This window comes from Bicyclus anynana, chromosome 18 (genome assembly GCF_947172395.1).
Source record: "Bicyclus anynana chromosome 18, ilBicAnyn1.1, whole genome shotgun sequence".
NCBI classification, from domain to species: Eukaryota; Metazoa; Arthropoda; class Insecta; order Lepidoptera; family Nymphalidae; genus Bicyclus; species Bicyclus anynana.
This window is the reverse complement of record NC_069100.1, coordinates 9,433,373-9,450,265: the sequence shown is the minus strand read 5'-3', so window position 1 is coordinate 9,450,265 and position 16,893 is coordinate 9,433,373. Positions and strand designations below refer to the sequence as shown.

Sequence of the window (16,893 nt, the reverse complement as noted above, 5' to 3'; positions counted from 1 at the left end):
TTAAAGCAAGGTCGTGGGAAGTTGTAATAAATTTAATCCTAAAAAAATTCTGCAACTAAGCTCTTGTACGAGAGTAGAGTAGGTAACCAACAAGCCAACTATAATTCTTCGTTCATTCCAGAAACACTGAATATGAATCCTCAACTCAATCTTTTAGTCTACTAGTGGCAGAATTACAGAATGGACAGCTTTACCAGAGAGTTATAAGACAAGTGCGTAGCTACCGCCGTATCAGCCGTATCAATGATACTCCCCTCTACAGGCTTCCACAGGGACCTCCAGAGTATGAAAGAAAAAATTGATAAAATGTAATCTACAATCTCACTTAGTCTGGTGAAAAAACTGCTAAAGAGATTATCGGGATTTGTTTACTCTATTGGGCCCCCCAACATATTTTGATACAGGGTCCTTATAAGGCAAGCTACGCCACTGCTCCAAAACAAGACTTTGTGATATCTACCTGTTATTGAGAATATCTTATATTCTTGATAGACAAATCTAACTACTTATTTACATTAGCTTACTGAAAAATTCATAAGCTGTACATAAACAGGTACTTTGTGGTAAAGTGTTTGAACGAAATAAAAACACTGATCAGATTATTTTTTACTTATTTTTAATTACAATGAAACTACTAAGAACTAACATTAGCAAATTAAAAAAACAACGCATATATTAACGAACTGGTGACTTTAACCAAAAATCAAGTAACATGTTTTTCTAACTCTAATTAATATCATTGATTAACATACCAATCTAAACACCATACATTAGACAGTATAATATTTAGATACTAAATAATAATGCATTAAATATCTTATCTTACCTAGAGTTAACAAGCAAAAAGTATAAACGTCTATTTTTTGTATTAGGTTTAATTTATTAAATTACAGTGCCGATTACCCAGATCATGCATTAAAAACTCAGACGAATTACCTATTTAAGGCTGCCTGTCCACCAAAGCCGAGCGGAGTTTGCGGAACGGAGTTGCAAAGTATGTTATATAAATAAAATATGTTAAATTTAATTTATTTAACCTAGCTCCGTTTCCCCGCTCCACTTACCAGTTTTATATGAATTTTTAAACTAGCTCGCAAATCACTGTCCACTTGAGAAGAGCGGAGATTTTGTGCAATCCTATTAGTTTATATTTCACCGTTTCTCGGCTCGGCTGCTCGCGCTCCGCTTTGGTGGACTGACAGCCTAAAAATGACGTTTTGTTTACCAGTAAAAACAACGAATTTATCAGAAAGGATACACGATAAATACAATGAAAGTTATAACTTTATCTATAAAGTGGCGAATAGAAGCGTTATATTTAAATAGATAGAGGTATTGGATAGATATCATTGTCTGTTTATAACAAAACTCGGCAAAACCTTAGATTTTTGTATTTAACCATCAGTTAGGTAATGTTAATGCAACAAGTAAGTTTAACCTTTAACACACTTAAAATTAATCGATATTTACAAGAAAAATTCCAATGCCTACTTGCATTATACTAAATTTAAATACGTGTATATTAACATGCCTTTAACATTGAGTATCTACCTACCTGCGTAGGTACGACTTAAGTAGGTAAGTACCTTATTTCACTTATTATAGTACATAATATATATATAATGCTTTGCTTTTTTTTATTCTGAATATTAGACTAACCCAACTCAACTGAATCGAAGCCAAGATCCTAAGGATATAGAGCAGGCATTACAAACTACTATAAGAATGTCGCTCGGAGTAATGAGGAGATCCGCAGAAGAACCAAAGTCACCGACACATCTCAACGAGTTGAGCGAAGGTAAAGACGTTGGGGTCCCACTCCCAAGGTGCATGACGACCCCGCACTAGTACGCGCAGTGTTGGTCGACTCCCCACTAGGTGGACTGACGAGATCAAGCGATTCGCAGGGATTCGCTGGATGCAGGGGGCTCAGTATCGTGATGTTTGGAAGTCCCTACAAAAGGGCTATGTCCTGCAGTGGACGTCCATCGGCTGATATGATGATATTGATGATAAAAAGCTAAGTAGATACACGAAGACACACATGAATCTATATTACCTAATAATTATATTAATGTAGTTTTACTCGTAGTGAGACTTTTTACAACAACAAGAATTTATATAGGGAAATATACTTAGGTATGGTAATTTTAAATATTACATGATTAATTTTAGACTAGGTATCTTATACATATACTTACTTATACGGTATATTATACATCAATTGAAAACTTTAATAAATTTTTTTGATATGGAATCGATAAACGCAATGTATTAAGTTTACCTACTTACAATACTTTACTGCTTGGGAATTTACCAAGCTTTCTGTTATAATCATCGGTCTCCAATTTATTATAAGAGGTCAATGATTAGGTAGATATACCTACTCCTTGCATATTTTAATAATACAGTAAATCTATAACGTTATTTCGATTAATGTCAACCTTTTTCATACTCACGGAAAGTTACCGGTAAACTGCACCAGGGATGTAACGGGGGTAGTTTTATCGGAACCGAAATCGGAATCGGAGTTTTCAAATTTGGTTTATCGGAATCGGAATCGAAATCGGAGGCAGGGTCAGTTTGTTTAAGGACAAATAAAACATGATTTATAGTCAATTCTTTTCATTTTTATTTTTTATCATAAAATAAAAAACAACTGTGAAAAAAATTGGCATAATTCCAAATAAACAAAAGATAAAATTAATGAATTTAAAGTTTAATTAAAATTAAAACCCAAAGTAGCGTGTTACATTTGGTTACATTACAATAAATGAACAAAAGCTAAAACAAATTAAATCAAAATGGACTCCAAAAGTAATGTATTGTACTTTATGAACAAAAGCTTTGATGCTTTGTCTCCATCCAATCTATTCCTTAAAGAGTCGTAAATTAGGCCAGCACCACTAAAAAGTTGTTCGCTAGCTACCGAGCCCGGTGGACATGACAAATATTGCCGGGCAATTGATTGTACGGGCTGGAATTTTGTATTTCCATTTACTTTCCACCACAATAACGGATCATCACTAATACTTATACGTTTTTGAACATGTATGAACCTGTTCGGCACAGGCCGTCGCGCGCCGCCATCTTTGTTTCGTTCGACCTCCGATTAACATCCGATACAAAAGTATCGGAACCGAAGTCGGAACCGAAAGTGTAATAATAATCGGAAGTTCCGACTTAACGGAACCGGAATCGAAGCTCCGTTACATCTCTGAACTGCACTAATAAGATGATGAATACTCAGTCATATTAATCTCGTATCTAGCGATTGGTTTCCCATTTGCATGTTTCCTCAGCGAATAATAACGTTACGTAGCGCGTAACTTTACGTTGTACGAAAAAAGGTCCCCTAGTGAATTGATAACAGTAGGTGTTTTTAAACAAAACGTAAAAACAACATTTTGTAGGCAATATCCAGATGAAACTACATTACAATAAGTAGTTGTTTGTTATTCAAGGCATCAACGATTGAATACCTAATAATTGCAGGAATGTAATATAAAACGTTAAAAGCGAAGTAAGTGGTCCAAAAATAGGTAATACCTTCTTCATAATCGAAAACCTTCTACATACAGCGCAGCGAGATATTTATCGCTCGTAAGCGCCCACGGGCTACATCACGCGCGATTACAAAACGTCGCCACCTGAAGCTACAATACAAGTCAACCATTGACGGTCAATAATTCTCACGTTTCTGCAGCGCAAATGGCAGCGAAGACGTTTCATAAGTCGAGCCGTCATGCACGCAGTGACCAATACACACACGATCAGTTATAGTTGTGCACGTATTATTCTAGTTTCTGCAGCACAGGAACGTGAGAATGATCGTCAATGGCGTGCAATACAAAATTAACCTGGGCCTATAACCAAGTGGCGCGTCGATTCTCTTTCTACAAACGCTAACTCTTCGAAAACAAACAAAAAGTATGGGAATGACAGATCCAATCGACAACTTGATCACATGACCTGTCGATAGCAAATGTCATTCCTATACATTTTTGAATTTTCGAAGCGTTTGCGATCATACAAAGAGAATTAACGTGCCACTTGGCTACAAACCCAAACACGGCACTCAATTGTGGTCAAATCAGTAAATTGAAAATCTAATGCACTTTAATGGCCTGCCCATCTGACGACAAAGAGAAAAAGTTCTGTGATATGAAAAGTATTCTGGTGGTCACGCCAATTTAGATATTTACGAGTTTTTTAATAGCTAATCGTTTGATGATGATGTTGGTGATGATAAATGAACACGGATATTTCTTTCAGTAATTAATTTTGGATAAGAAGTTCTCAAACTTGTTTATACGTACATTAACTTATAATCTTAGACTCATATCTTCATTCACTCATAATCTTAGACTCATATCTTCATAAAAAAAAACATTTTTAGAACTCTAATTACATTAATCAATAGATAGTACCTACCGACTTGTCTGTAGGTATATAAATCATGGAGTAGAATTCACTTAATTTTAATATTTCTTATAATTATTTAATAATCTAACATAGTTATAGATTACTTAGTTAATAATTTACAGTTTATTTATACAACTATATCCTTATTGTACTGGAAGACATATGTGATATTGTTTGTCGCGATTATTCTTGGTTGTTCTATGACTAGAATAAATACTATTATTTTACATTTCATTACAATAATTTAATTATAAACATGATTATATGATATATAGGTATAATATTTTATTTATTTTCACACGCGCATACATTCTCATTCCTATTTATGAAAAATATTTATACTTAATACTTTGTCAAAATATTTTATTAATCTAGATATAATATTATGGTTATAGGTACATACATAGATAATACACTATATACGGTACATAGTACATACATAATATACGATACTATTCAATATGTTCTTACACGCGGATACACACACACACATACATACACATTATTTATCCACCTATTTCAATTATTACTCTAAAGTTAAAATATTTTAATCAAAGAACCTTTTACATCTAGTAACTAGTAAATGTATTGAAATAAAAATAATAAATTGTATTATTTTTATTTCAATACATTTAAATTATATTGAAATCAAGATACCATTTAACTTTGGCACAGCACATCACTATATAGAGGGAGCGTACCTTCTATTACTGCAGGCTTTGAAGTGGTCTATTTACATTGACTTAATACCTATAGACGTTGCCTTAAAATTATGTTAGACGTGGGAGTGAGAAGCGTATTTACGAATTTTATGAGGAAGTTGAGACAAAAAGTATTATCTTCTGTCTCTTAGGCCGTGGAGGTTTTCTTTGTTTGGCTAACTATCAGTTAGCCAAACAATTTGCTGTCAAGTTGTGCGTTGTGCGAAATTTTCTTGTTTATTATTGTTTTTTAGGGTTTTAAGATTGTTTTAATGTACTTATTAGAAAAGGACTCCATTAATAAGGTGTAGTATTATTTATAATGGGAGGATGCAGTGTTTTCAGCTGTAAAAGCCGCAAGGAAACGGAGGCAGAGGAAGAGACTTTTTACTCGTAAGTATGCAAAAAGTTAATGTTATAGTTTATAGGACAGATAAAAATATGATTGAACAAATAAATCAATAAACAATTTCCATTAAATAAAGTAGATTTTAACGAAATATGGTATTTTTTCTTAAACATAACCTCGTAAAAACAACTTGGAGTGTTCCCATGACTTTATAAAGATTTTCCACTAAACAATTTTTAATTAATTAAAAAGAAAATTAATTTTGTACTTTTCTGATGACGGACACTAATGATCCGTCATCAGAAAAGTACAAAATTAATTTAAGATCTACTTTTGCTGATACTCATAACAAATGGAAACAATATATCTAATCATATTATTAATTTTATTGCAGGTTTCCCAAGGATATACATTTTAAACAAACATGGATAATGGCTACTGGTCATCAGAATTGGCAGCCTAAGATTTTTTTTTTAATTTGCTCTATTCAGTTTGAGAAGGACACAATCAATATGTAATTTGGATTCTAAAAAACTAATAAAACTTCTAAAATAAATTTGATTTTTTAATTAACCCAGATAGGGGGCCGAAAATTGTCCAACAGGGAGTCGAACATTTATAATTCGTTTCGGTTCATATTTACATTCTTTGGTTTCGGCTATAGGTTAACCAACTGGTTTTACCAGTTAACACGTTCGATCATCTCGTTAGACTAGTGCTGACACAAGCTTTTTACTTTGTTGAAGGGAGTTGAATTCACTACCTTAAAAAATAAATAAAAAAAAAAGTTTGGGAACTTGTTTTTAAGTCATAATATTTATGTGCAAACGGTCTCAGATAAAATATTAATAAAGCTTTCTCAAAATTCAAATTTAACCAAATCTAGAGGAAAATTTTAAGTAATAGCAACATTTCAGTTAAGTATTGTTGTTTCATGTGCGGCTACACGGTTGTTACATCTATAGGTATTTTATCTAAGTCTATTTATGTGCTAGATTTCGTCTAATGAGATTTATGATCCGTGCACATTTGTTTTTTTTTTTAAACTAATATTAGATTTGTATTTTTTTTAATTAGGACAAAAATATAGTCGTGCCGCTCTAGCTCGTGCCCGCTCAGGGTCTTGACCCCCCTTGCCCTAGCATCGCTACACCACTGAGTTATCCACTTGATCCGTTTACAGTAGTGTGGACATATATATCTATTAATCTGTGACAGTGTAGGTTCATCACAAAATGCAAGGGCTCTTGTTACCGTCCTGTCCCGTCAGCTGTGTGGCGACTTGTGGTAGTGGTGGTACCTTCTAGTATAAAAAAATTCAATTTAAAGAAATAGGTTAAAGAGAATGACCTCAAAGCTCAGAGGGACCGACGGGCTGCTGACGTGACTGCGGCGAGGAGGTAGGTAGATGTTTGAAAATACAGGATGTTTTAAAATAATCGATTTTTGATAGTTTATTACAATTGTAACTCCTTGAATTGTACTTTGTTTTTTTTTTAATAACACTGATGGTTAATAGACATTGGGTATACTAAGTGGGATTTCGGTTTAAGACGAAACACATGGCACGGTGTATACCTAAGATGATCAAACATTTTTTCATTATTAAACGAAATTAATTGAACACATAATTTTGTCATTATATATGTACTCAATAAGGATATTTTCTTTTAAACAGATATTAAGTCTCACCCTACACGCACTATATTATGAAATCCCGATGTCGAGCGACTTGCCGTCGAGACCGCCGTTCTTCGACATAGCGCGCGTCTTGTTGGAATTTTATTAATGTGTCCATTATTTTGTTGTTTTTGGAATCGGAAAATAAAAATCAATTTAGAGTGCAGAACTGATAAAGGAAACAAATAATTACGGAACCACCAAAAAAAAACTCCGCACAACAAAATAAACTATGTATAGTAGACGGAGGAAGCGGATCTAAAATCTCATCTGTTTAACTTAATGACGATTTAGCATTTCATCTGATGGTAACCGACAATGCAGCCTAGAAGCTTTCGCTCTAATTTGCAAGGGGTACAGTGTGGGAATGACAGACCCGATCACGTGACTTGTCGATAGTGAATGTCATCGCCATAGCTTGCGTTAGCGTTTGTAGAAAGCGAATCGACGTACCACATGGCTATAGGCCTAACGACCTAACTGGTTTTTGCGTGGCATAGTACTGGAACGCTAAATCTTGATGGGCGGTATCTAGGTCTTCAATGCCTAGGTGCATAAGAGTGCTACAAGACATAAATTCTTAAATTGTTCCTTGTAATCGATTCTAGGACCTCCAAATACAAAGGTACACAAACGCAACTGGACCAGAGAGATCCTCAATTCCCAGTTCAAATCCAGGAAGTGTTCTACTGATTCTTATTAATTAATTACACCTATAAAAGACCTTGCCTATCATGGTTAAGAAAGTATCGTTATTAAACTTTAAACTTAATCTACAAGGAAATTAGGTTGAAAATTTAAAAGCAGAGTCTAGTTAAATAAATGATTTTGCACAGAGCTTGGAACGTTTAGAACTGGACGAATGGAAATACTGAAACTTTTTAAATTATGTAGCTTCAATACGAGTATGCATGTTGAGAGTATTTCGTACTTATTTAATACAAAAAAAAACAGATTAGTACGTGCCACCGTGCCACTTGGATACACTAACCAGGTGATGAAAACAAATCAGAAAAGTAAGTTATTAATAGTACTTAGTATATTAGGACTAAGCTAGTCCACCAGAAATTGACAGCCTCTACCGACTGTATTTCTAAAGGACTATGTTATGGGTTTATGGAAGTCCCGAGAGATGTATAGTAGGTATCTTTGAAATTCGAGCTGCATTTAAAAAAAGGAGTACAGATTTGGCAGTCATAATAATAAAAATCATTAAGCATTAAAATAAATAATGTCACAGGATATTTAGATTATTTATGTTTAGGTTGCCTGGAACAGATCACTATTAGTGATAAGGTCGCCTTTTGCCTAAAAATGTATGTGTTCTTTTGTTATTTTCTTTTTTGTGCAATAATGTTATTATAAATAAATAAAAATATCTAGGTTATCCATTTACGTATTAAAGTATACTCGTAGAGTCGATTCTAGTAGCCATTGGCTCTATAGCACTTCTAATTACTTGCTAGTAAAGTAAAGTTAAACTCTGCGCCAGCTCAGTACGTGCTCTTTCGTCCAGTTGAAAACATATATACACACTATGTACGAGTAAGTACCAGATCCTTTTTAATGATTTTAACATAATTTTACCCAAAATGTCCAAAATAAAATTCAATCAAGCCTCTGAGTTAAAAAAATAATGTTGATTATACACTTTCAATAAAAAAAAACACTAACAGATAATTATTTTATAAAATATTTTTTTTTAGTAGGTACTTAATAAGGACAGAGCTATTTTCTGACCGACTATTTTTGATAAGTATGTTTACTTAATTTCGTATTTACATATTTACAAAGCAGAAAAGCGTTAAAATATTTTTTTTTTCAAAATTTTTTATACTTTTCTCTTCTACACAACGACTACCGTCACGAATTATTATTAAATTGAAAAATTTAGGGAGTCAACGAAATTTTTCGTCTTCGACCAAAAAGTTCAATATTTTTTTTATATCTCGCCCCTTTTTGGTCTCCGACAGTAATTGACTGGTAGGTATGAAAACAATAAAAGAAAAAAAAATCAAAATAATTCCACAATTGACTGGTAGGTTGAAAAAAAGGAAGTGAAAATAAATAAAAAAAACAACAAAAAAAGTAAATGAAAATAATTTTAATGCGTAAAATGTGAAGATTAAATACATTAATTTAATAATTATTATATTATCATATAATATTATTTACTTAGACATTAGTTACTCCTATCATACAAATAGATTAAGAAAATTTTGATTGAATAATATTAATTAGTGTTCTAACTCTTCTATAACTCTAACTTTTATATTGTCTTTCGCACAGTTTATTATGTTTCATATATATACAGATATTTTATATATACTTATTCTAAAGTTATATCTTGAATATATATTCTAAAGTAAGTAATGTTGGTAATACTCGTATATATATAATTATGTGCACATATTTTATATTTTTAAATACTTTTACACACATATATACAAACCTTTTGGAATAAATGTTGGTCTATATTTGAAGAGTCGGAAAAAGTTAAGCCGCCTTGGAGCTTTCATAGAAAACGCTACCTAATCTAAGCCTTAGTGACTTCAGAAAACAATTTATGGTGGGATATTTAGAAGCTTTTTTAAAAGGATTCCTAGCGGGCGCAGTCGCGGGCGTCTGCTAGTATACTTGTATATATGTATTCTGTGCTAGTACTAAGATATTGTGAGATGTTTTTAAAAAGCAATAAGCTCTAACTTTTATATTACAGTATTGAATCTTTAGTAATATTATAAATCTGAAGAGTTCGTTTGGTTGAACGCGTTAATCTCAGGAACTACTGGTCCGATTTGAAAAATTATTTCAGTGCTAGATAGCCCATTTATTGAGGAATTCTATAGACTATATTTTATCCCCGTGTTTCCACGGGATCGGAAACCACGAGGGTGAAACCGCGCGGCGTCAGCTAGTGGCATACATAACATAGGCATTTTGGATAGCTATATTAGAATTAGGCATTACTAACAAAGTCGATAAACCGACAGATTAGAGATAGGTAGATTTTGAAAGAGCAATAGGCTCGTACTTTTATATTGCAGTATCAAATATAAAATAACATAGGCGTATTGAATAGCCACATTAGAAACAGAACAATAAGTAACTCAAATTAATCAACTTTACAAACGTTATTCCATTGTTATTTCGACTTATAGAAGTAGAATTATTGTGGTATATTCAAAATATTGTGGAAAATTTTAACTGTGTGTAGCAACTTCACAATAAATACCACATTGTAACAATAGAAAAAAATATTAAGCCTACTTCGTAATTAGTATAATATGTATTAAGTACTGTACTTGTTAACATTATTTAACAATTTAATCAATAGGACACTTGATGTAAATGTAATTTGTCGTTTTAAGTGTAAGTAGTTTAATTTTTAAGTTTAACCGGACAACAAACAACAATGCTGTATATACCTTTAAAAGATGGCTTCGTTTAGCACCAGAACCTTTTAAGTTTAGTTAAGTATAGGTTATTATTAATGTTTCTTGTTGTCATTGTTGGTATATCAATTAAATAAATAAATAAATAAACATGAACTTTGATGGGTACTGAACAATACACAGTATGCCTATACTTAATATATTTTCCGTGAACATATTAACGTAATGAAATAATAAATGTTGCTAAAGTAGGTATTTGCTTGGTTTCCCACTGCTGATATGCAGCTGCCGATATTTCCTTTATATATATGTATTTATAAAAATATATAAATAAAAATGTATATAAAATAACTTACCTAACTGATTATATATTATTATTTGTACACAGTAGGTATATTAAATCAGTATATAATAATTTGTACAAGCTCAAAATGTCTAGAACGCAGAGATTTACAGCCAGTTAAAATAAACTAATATTTCCATTCAATTTATTAATTGAATTTTCCTTTTTCGTAATAAAAACAGTTCATTTAATATAAAATATAATGAAAACTCTCTAGTGCTACATATTTAGTAAGTTTAAAATATTTATTACATAAAAATAACTTACCTAGTCCTTTGTCAACGAACACTGGTCATGTATATTTTTTTAACAAATTTCTAATTAGGTAATGTAGAATAGAGTATAATATTTTATGTATCTTAATAATTATTTTATACTATGTATTTAGAATGAAGCATTTTTTGATTATATGTAAACCTTTATATTAAACATGAACGCAGTAAGCATACCTGATTTATTATAAAATATTGGAATGGTGTAAATTATTGAAATATCTAATTTAGGAACGCTAAATATACTCATAAGTATATAGGGTACGTAATTCAATGATTTAAAGTAATTTTGGCAACATGATTCACCTATTAGATCAATTTTGTAAGTTACAGAAACAAAATCTAGAATAACACTTTTATTTGCTTTCATGAATAATTATAATACAGTACTAAAACGGAATCTCTGAAAATTTTCACTTCAATTATATAATTATCAATTCGATTTCTGGTGTTTTCTAATTTATTCATGTCTTGGGTCACAAAGGATTTTTCAAAATTTTGGGTTATTTTGGAATTTTTGTGTTTGGGTACGTCGGGGTCTATTGAAATGGGGCTCTGTCGCAATTGCAAGCGGCGCCGCCCTGGCCCTGCCTGCATTGTACGTTGCACCACGACCTCCAGCCTTCAACGGTGTCCAAGGATCTAGAGCTGGAGAGAACCGCCTTCATGGCTTGTGGAGCTACATCCTCGCAGGTTGGGCATCCTGTATAAATAAATAGGGTTAGTTTGAAGAATCTACGTGTCATCACCATAATTTGAATGGCCCTTTCCATATTGGGTAGGGGATTTGGAAACATACATGCACCAGTGCGAATTGGAGGGAGGAGGTGATAATGGTTGATCTTATAGTGATCACTATCAGATGTTAATTGCTGACCAGTACCGGCTTAATGTTTATTTTATTTTATTTATTTGGGATTGAAAACAATTGTGTACAATTATGACTTACAAAACTTAAGTAATTTAAAAAATGGTTTACACAACCCACAGCTCTATCCACAAGTAATTTAACAAAATGTAGATAGGGCTGATAAAAGATATTTTCTAAGTAAACTATAAAGAGTACTAAATAAAAGAATACAAAGAAAAGAAAAAAAAAGAAATGATACCCGTATATACCTACAACAAAAATAAAATATATAAATATATTTGTCGTGCATCTTACAAACAAAATTATTAATCGATCGAACAACTTCTTAAAAGTGCCTACTCGACTGGCAAAAATGTCTATGTTTTTAATTTGAGGATGTTCTACGTTCTAACAACGTTCACCGTGGTGTAACACCACCAAATCCTGAACTCTGGGCTGCTACTGAATATTTCTTGGAAGAAAGGTTAGCCGTGTGTGGATAGTGAGTAGCAATAGAAAAGCGTGTTTATCGATTCACACTGACACTTTTTTTTAAAACAGTCTTAAATTGTCCGTTTCATTAGTTCGTAAAAAATAATATCATATTTTTGAGACGTAATTTTAATCAGGATTTGGTTCAAATACTCCCAATTTTTAAACGCTGTCCTCCATGATAATCTATAAATTAATTATCTGTGACGTCAATTTACTACATTATTACATTTCGCATTTTATTATTTTGTTAAAAATCATGATGTTTTTTTTTCACGCCGACAGTATAGTAATTACTATGTCTGCATTTAACGGGATTCTAATAATATTGAACTTATGCACATAAATCGGCTTAAAGCAAAAAATCGGACTTCCTCTAATTCGACGTATGTAAGTTTACTAAAACTATGACATCACGAAAAGAACGACATTGTTTTTGGCGTTTGGAAAAATAGATTAAATACGCAACTTTTAACTTGAATTTTTATAGAAGAAGATTGGTACTAGTATATTTCGTTTACTGTGTAGACGAATATTCATTATGATATGAGACAAAACTTGGAACAAAGTTTAGTTACCTTTCAAGACATAGTTGTCAGCTGAGCAGAAGGTGCCACATACGGCGCTCCAGTCCACCGGCTCTGGCTCGTCCTCAGCGCAGTTACATAACGGCTGACCTGTTGACAATACAAGCTATCTGTGCAACTTGCAACTGTCTTGTTGCATATCTGTTTTATCCATGGATAAGGTATCTGCGGAGAGCTAGTCAGCAGTACCTATTTGAGGCAACCCGAAAAATTATACCGTACTTAAATCAACCCCTGTATTACCAAATTTAGGATATTATATTTATTCTAACATGGACTATAAGTCCCATTGATCCTATGCTAAAGATGTTCCGTCTACATTTTACGTATTGCAAAAGCACCAAAATCTAGGTGACTCTGAACTTAATCTTCTGTACATACTTCATCTTTCCAAACTATTACATTTATAACATTAGTTATATTAGATTGTATCCTAAAGACCACATGGAAGTTTATGTTTGCGCAAGAAAGACTGATTCTTTGTCATTTATATGTACCCACTTACCCAGTCCATTCTTGCAGAGTACAGGGCAGACCTCGACTCTGGGTTCGCCGTAGAGTGTGTCAGAGGTGTTAGAGCTCAGAAGAGCTGTCTTCAGACCGACCGGCATCATGTCCCGGCAGTTGGTGCCGCAAGAGCCTCCGCCCAGACCTATTACAAACATAATTTTAAAGTCTGAACAGAAAAATAAAATCCCTCTCTGTCTTGCGGAGAAAAAGCGATATTTTTATAAGTTTGTTACTGTAAAGACCTTTAGTAATAACTGTAGACAGTTTCAATCTATATTTAAAACAGCTTAGAGTGTTTTTTAGATAGCATGGGTTCGGTGACAGTTGCCTTATGACGTTCATAATACGAACTATTATCGTGAATCGCGGCAAACTTTCAAGAGCGAAACGTACTGTCTCCGTACCCATGCTATCTGAAAAACACTTTTAAAAAGGAGATATTCTGTATGTTATATCTTATCTGCGGCATTTCTCAAGTAGCTTAGATTTTTTCTTTGTTTGGAAGAGTAGAGGTAGGTTGATTTCTTAAAATGTTCACAAAAACCTTTTCAGAAGTTTGGTTTTAAAACCAAAATAATTGAAACAGTCCAACCAAGTACATATTGTAAGGTGTTTATGGTCACAACAATAATCGCAATGTGACATCATCATTCTGATGACAAAACAGGAAAGTATGCACTAAACGTTTTTTTTTGTTAAAAATACGTAATAATCAGCTCCGGATTAAGGAAACTTGATGCCCTAAGCAATCTTACCATGTGGGCCTCCCTATCCTCAAGTAAACTACAAATAATTCGTAATAAAATGTGGTATGGAAGGTACGTACCTACCACAGGTAGAATATGTATCAATCAACGTCAATTTAAAACGGTCGGATTTTAAAATTGCTTTAACTTTCATGCGCTGGTATTTTTTCTCGGTCCTCTCTGGTACCCCCCCTAGAGGGGATGCTCTAAGTAATTGCTTAAATAGCTTATAGGCTTCATCCTATCCAGGACTGGAGATAATTCGAATCACTTTTGTCACAAGCGCAGAATCATCATCTGATGGGGCCCGAAGGTAGAATATGGGCGACTCTATAAGGGCGTCTCCTCTGAGACTCGGATCTAGGCTTAGAGGGCCATTCTGGAAGGGTGTTTTGGCCTAGTGTCTGCCGAGCGTCCCTGAGATCGTGAGTCTAAAAATCTATGTCAAGGTGACGTCAGATATTGGGGACCAAGTCTTCGCCAGCGAAGATGTTGTGTAGGTTGTGTTTGTGTTGCTTGGAAGAGTTGTCGGTCGTTAGATCGTCGTCAAGATCGTACCTAAAGATCATTTTTCGGGCGTCTCAATCGGCGTTTAGGGTACTTTTACATTTGTTTTTCTGTGGTTAGGGGCGGGGGTGTAGTTGCAAGCCTCAACCAATAGTTAGTTGGAGTGCGTGGCGGCTCTCTTAAAATAAGTTTGCGAAAGCTGTTTCATATATTGGGCCCTTGTAGGGAAATCTAGGTCTCTATGTAAGTCGTTATTGCGTTCAAACCACGGAGCGCCCGTGGCCTGACACATGGGGCTTGAACTATGTGGCAATGTATTATGTTGCAACAGCAACAGACGCCGATGGAAGGCTTGGACCCGCAGGAGGCTGGGATCTTACCAGGACCATGATCTTCAGTAATGAAGGGACGACTATAGAGAGAGATTATGTAGCAATAGTTAAAAAATAATACTCGTATTTAAAGGTCTTCTTCTAGTTATAGGTTAAAGAAAGTGATTTTAAATCTTTTTCATCGATAGGTTTTTGAATTTGACGCTGAATTCTTATTTAATAGTCTTCGATTTAGTTGAAATAGCTATTTATTTATAAAGCTTAATTTTTACATTTCTTTAATAGATTCCTTATTTATAAAAAAAAGTTTTTGTAAAAATAAAAATTAAGCGATATAATAAATACCTATTTCAAGTATATCGAAGCCTATTTAATATTTTTTTTTGTTCAAGTAGCCTTCGAGCCTCAATTTCTTTGTTTCCACGACATATCCGTCGGTGTTTTGAAATTATTTTTAATTTTACAATATTTCCCAAATACTTGATTAGAATAGGCAAAATTTATGGGGCCAAATAGCGGATAGGGTCAGGCAATAGGCCTCATAATTCATTTTTATTAAAAATCAGTTCAACGATTTTTCCGATATAGCCGTCTAGTTAAGTAGCTTTTAAAAAGATTTTAATTGTTTTCAAGGAACAATAGACCCGTTTTCAAAAAATCTAATTTAAAAATTTGTATCTAAATAGACTTTTATCTTTATCCAACAATTTTTAAATGCTACCTTAACTAATTAAAGTTTTATTAACTCACCTTTACATACACCGCTGACTCCACAACTACTCAAATGTGACACATTAAACACAACATGAACACAAAAGAAACAAAACTAAAAAACAAAATAAACACCTGAGTAGCACAGGTCCGCACACAAAGACCTCCGGGCAAGCACTGGAGGTTCCCATCCCTTGCTTTCCTTCCTGAACTGAGTTAAATATATCTTATCCAGTCCCCCTTCAATATATTTCAGCTGTAATACTACCTCCGGGGCATCGCTCTGTCTCATTCCAACACCAATGTTGCTGATTGGTTGATTTTTCTCCGAGTCACCCTCTGATTGGTCGGTTTTTGCGTCACAGGGTGCTTGAATAATGGCTAAAACGCCCACGAGGGTAAGAATAGATTTTGTTCTCATCTAAAACAAAGGGTTGATTTAAGAATGATTAAAATGTCTTTTTTTGTCATAGTCGAGATTCTTTTCATGTTTTTGAGAACATTTTTGTTGTTAGTTTCTTTTGGAATGACCTTTGGATGATATACAAAGGTTTGTTTGGAAAGGTTAAAGGTGACCCTTAAAGAAATCGCTCATTCAACAATGCATCAATACCTCAGACCAATTATTGTATAGGACCTGCCTCGCTAGACGTTACTTTTCTGTCAAAGTATATGATCAACGATCTAATGCGATTATAAAAACTGTCTCTATAGTATCGATGTTAAATAGTTGTAATCGTGTTCGTGTAAATATACCTTTTTGTGTAATTGACTATAAACTTCTAGTTTAGTATAAGATAATGAATAATCTAAGCTCGTTTTCTTCAGAAAGTGACAGACAATTTTGTTCGTGACAATGAGTACGATACAGGTCCTTCTATAATTGATCTGAGATCAATACTTATAGTAGGTATTCTACTTACCTACAGCAGAGTAAAAAGAAATATAGTTATTCGCGTTTCAAGATGAAGCCAGATGGAAAGTATGTCACGA

At 33.4% G+C, this 16,893-nt stretch overlaps 1 protein-coding gene across 1 annotated transcript; it reads right to left on the bottom strand.

The window, feature by feature from the left end:
- Nucleotides 1–599: 599 nt before the first annotated feature.
- On the bottom strand, nucleotides 600–16,321 carry LOC112053168 (uncharacterized). Its single transcript, XM_052886981.1, has 4 exons — nucleotides 16,036–16,321; nucleotides 13,600–13,746; nucleotides 13,086–13,184; nucleotides 600–11,868 (listed from the first exon to the last, which is right to left on the bottom strand). Exons 1-4 carry the CDS (start codon nucleotides 16,319–16,321, stop codon nucleotides 11,705–11,707), a joined length of 696 nt encoding a protein of 231 aa, XP_052742941.1. The 3' UTR covers nucleotides 600–11,704.
- Nucleotides 16,322–16,893: the final 572 nt, after the last annotated feature.

What these genes read in the sequence shown, in the direction of transcription:
- LOC112053168 (XM_052886981.1), bottom strand. Translation starts at nt 16,321, where the DNA reads ATGAGAACAAAATCTATTCTTACCCTCGTGGGCGTTTTAGCCATTATT. An exon ending in TGCGGACCTGTGCTACTCAG is followed by an intron (nt 13,747 to 16,035) that starts GTGTTTATTTTG and finishes TGTTTGTAATAG; the next exon opens with GTCTGGGCGGAGGCTCTTGC. An exon ending in TGACAACTATGTCTTGAAAG is followed by an intron (nt 11,869 to 13,085) that starts GTAACTAAACTT and finishes TTATTTATACAG; the next exon opens with GATGCCCAACCTGCGAGGAT.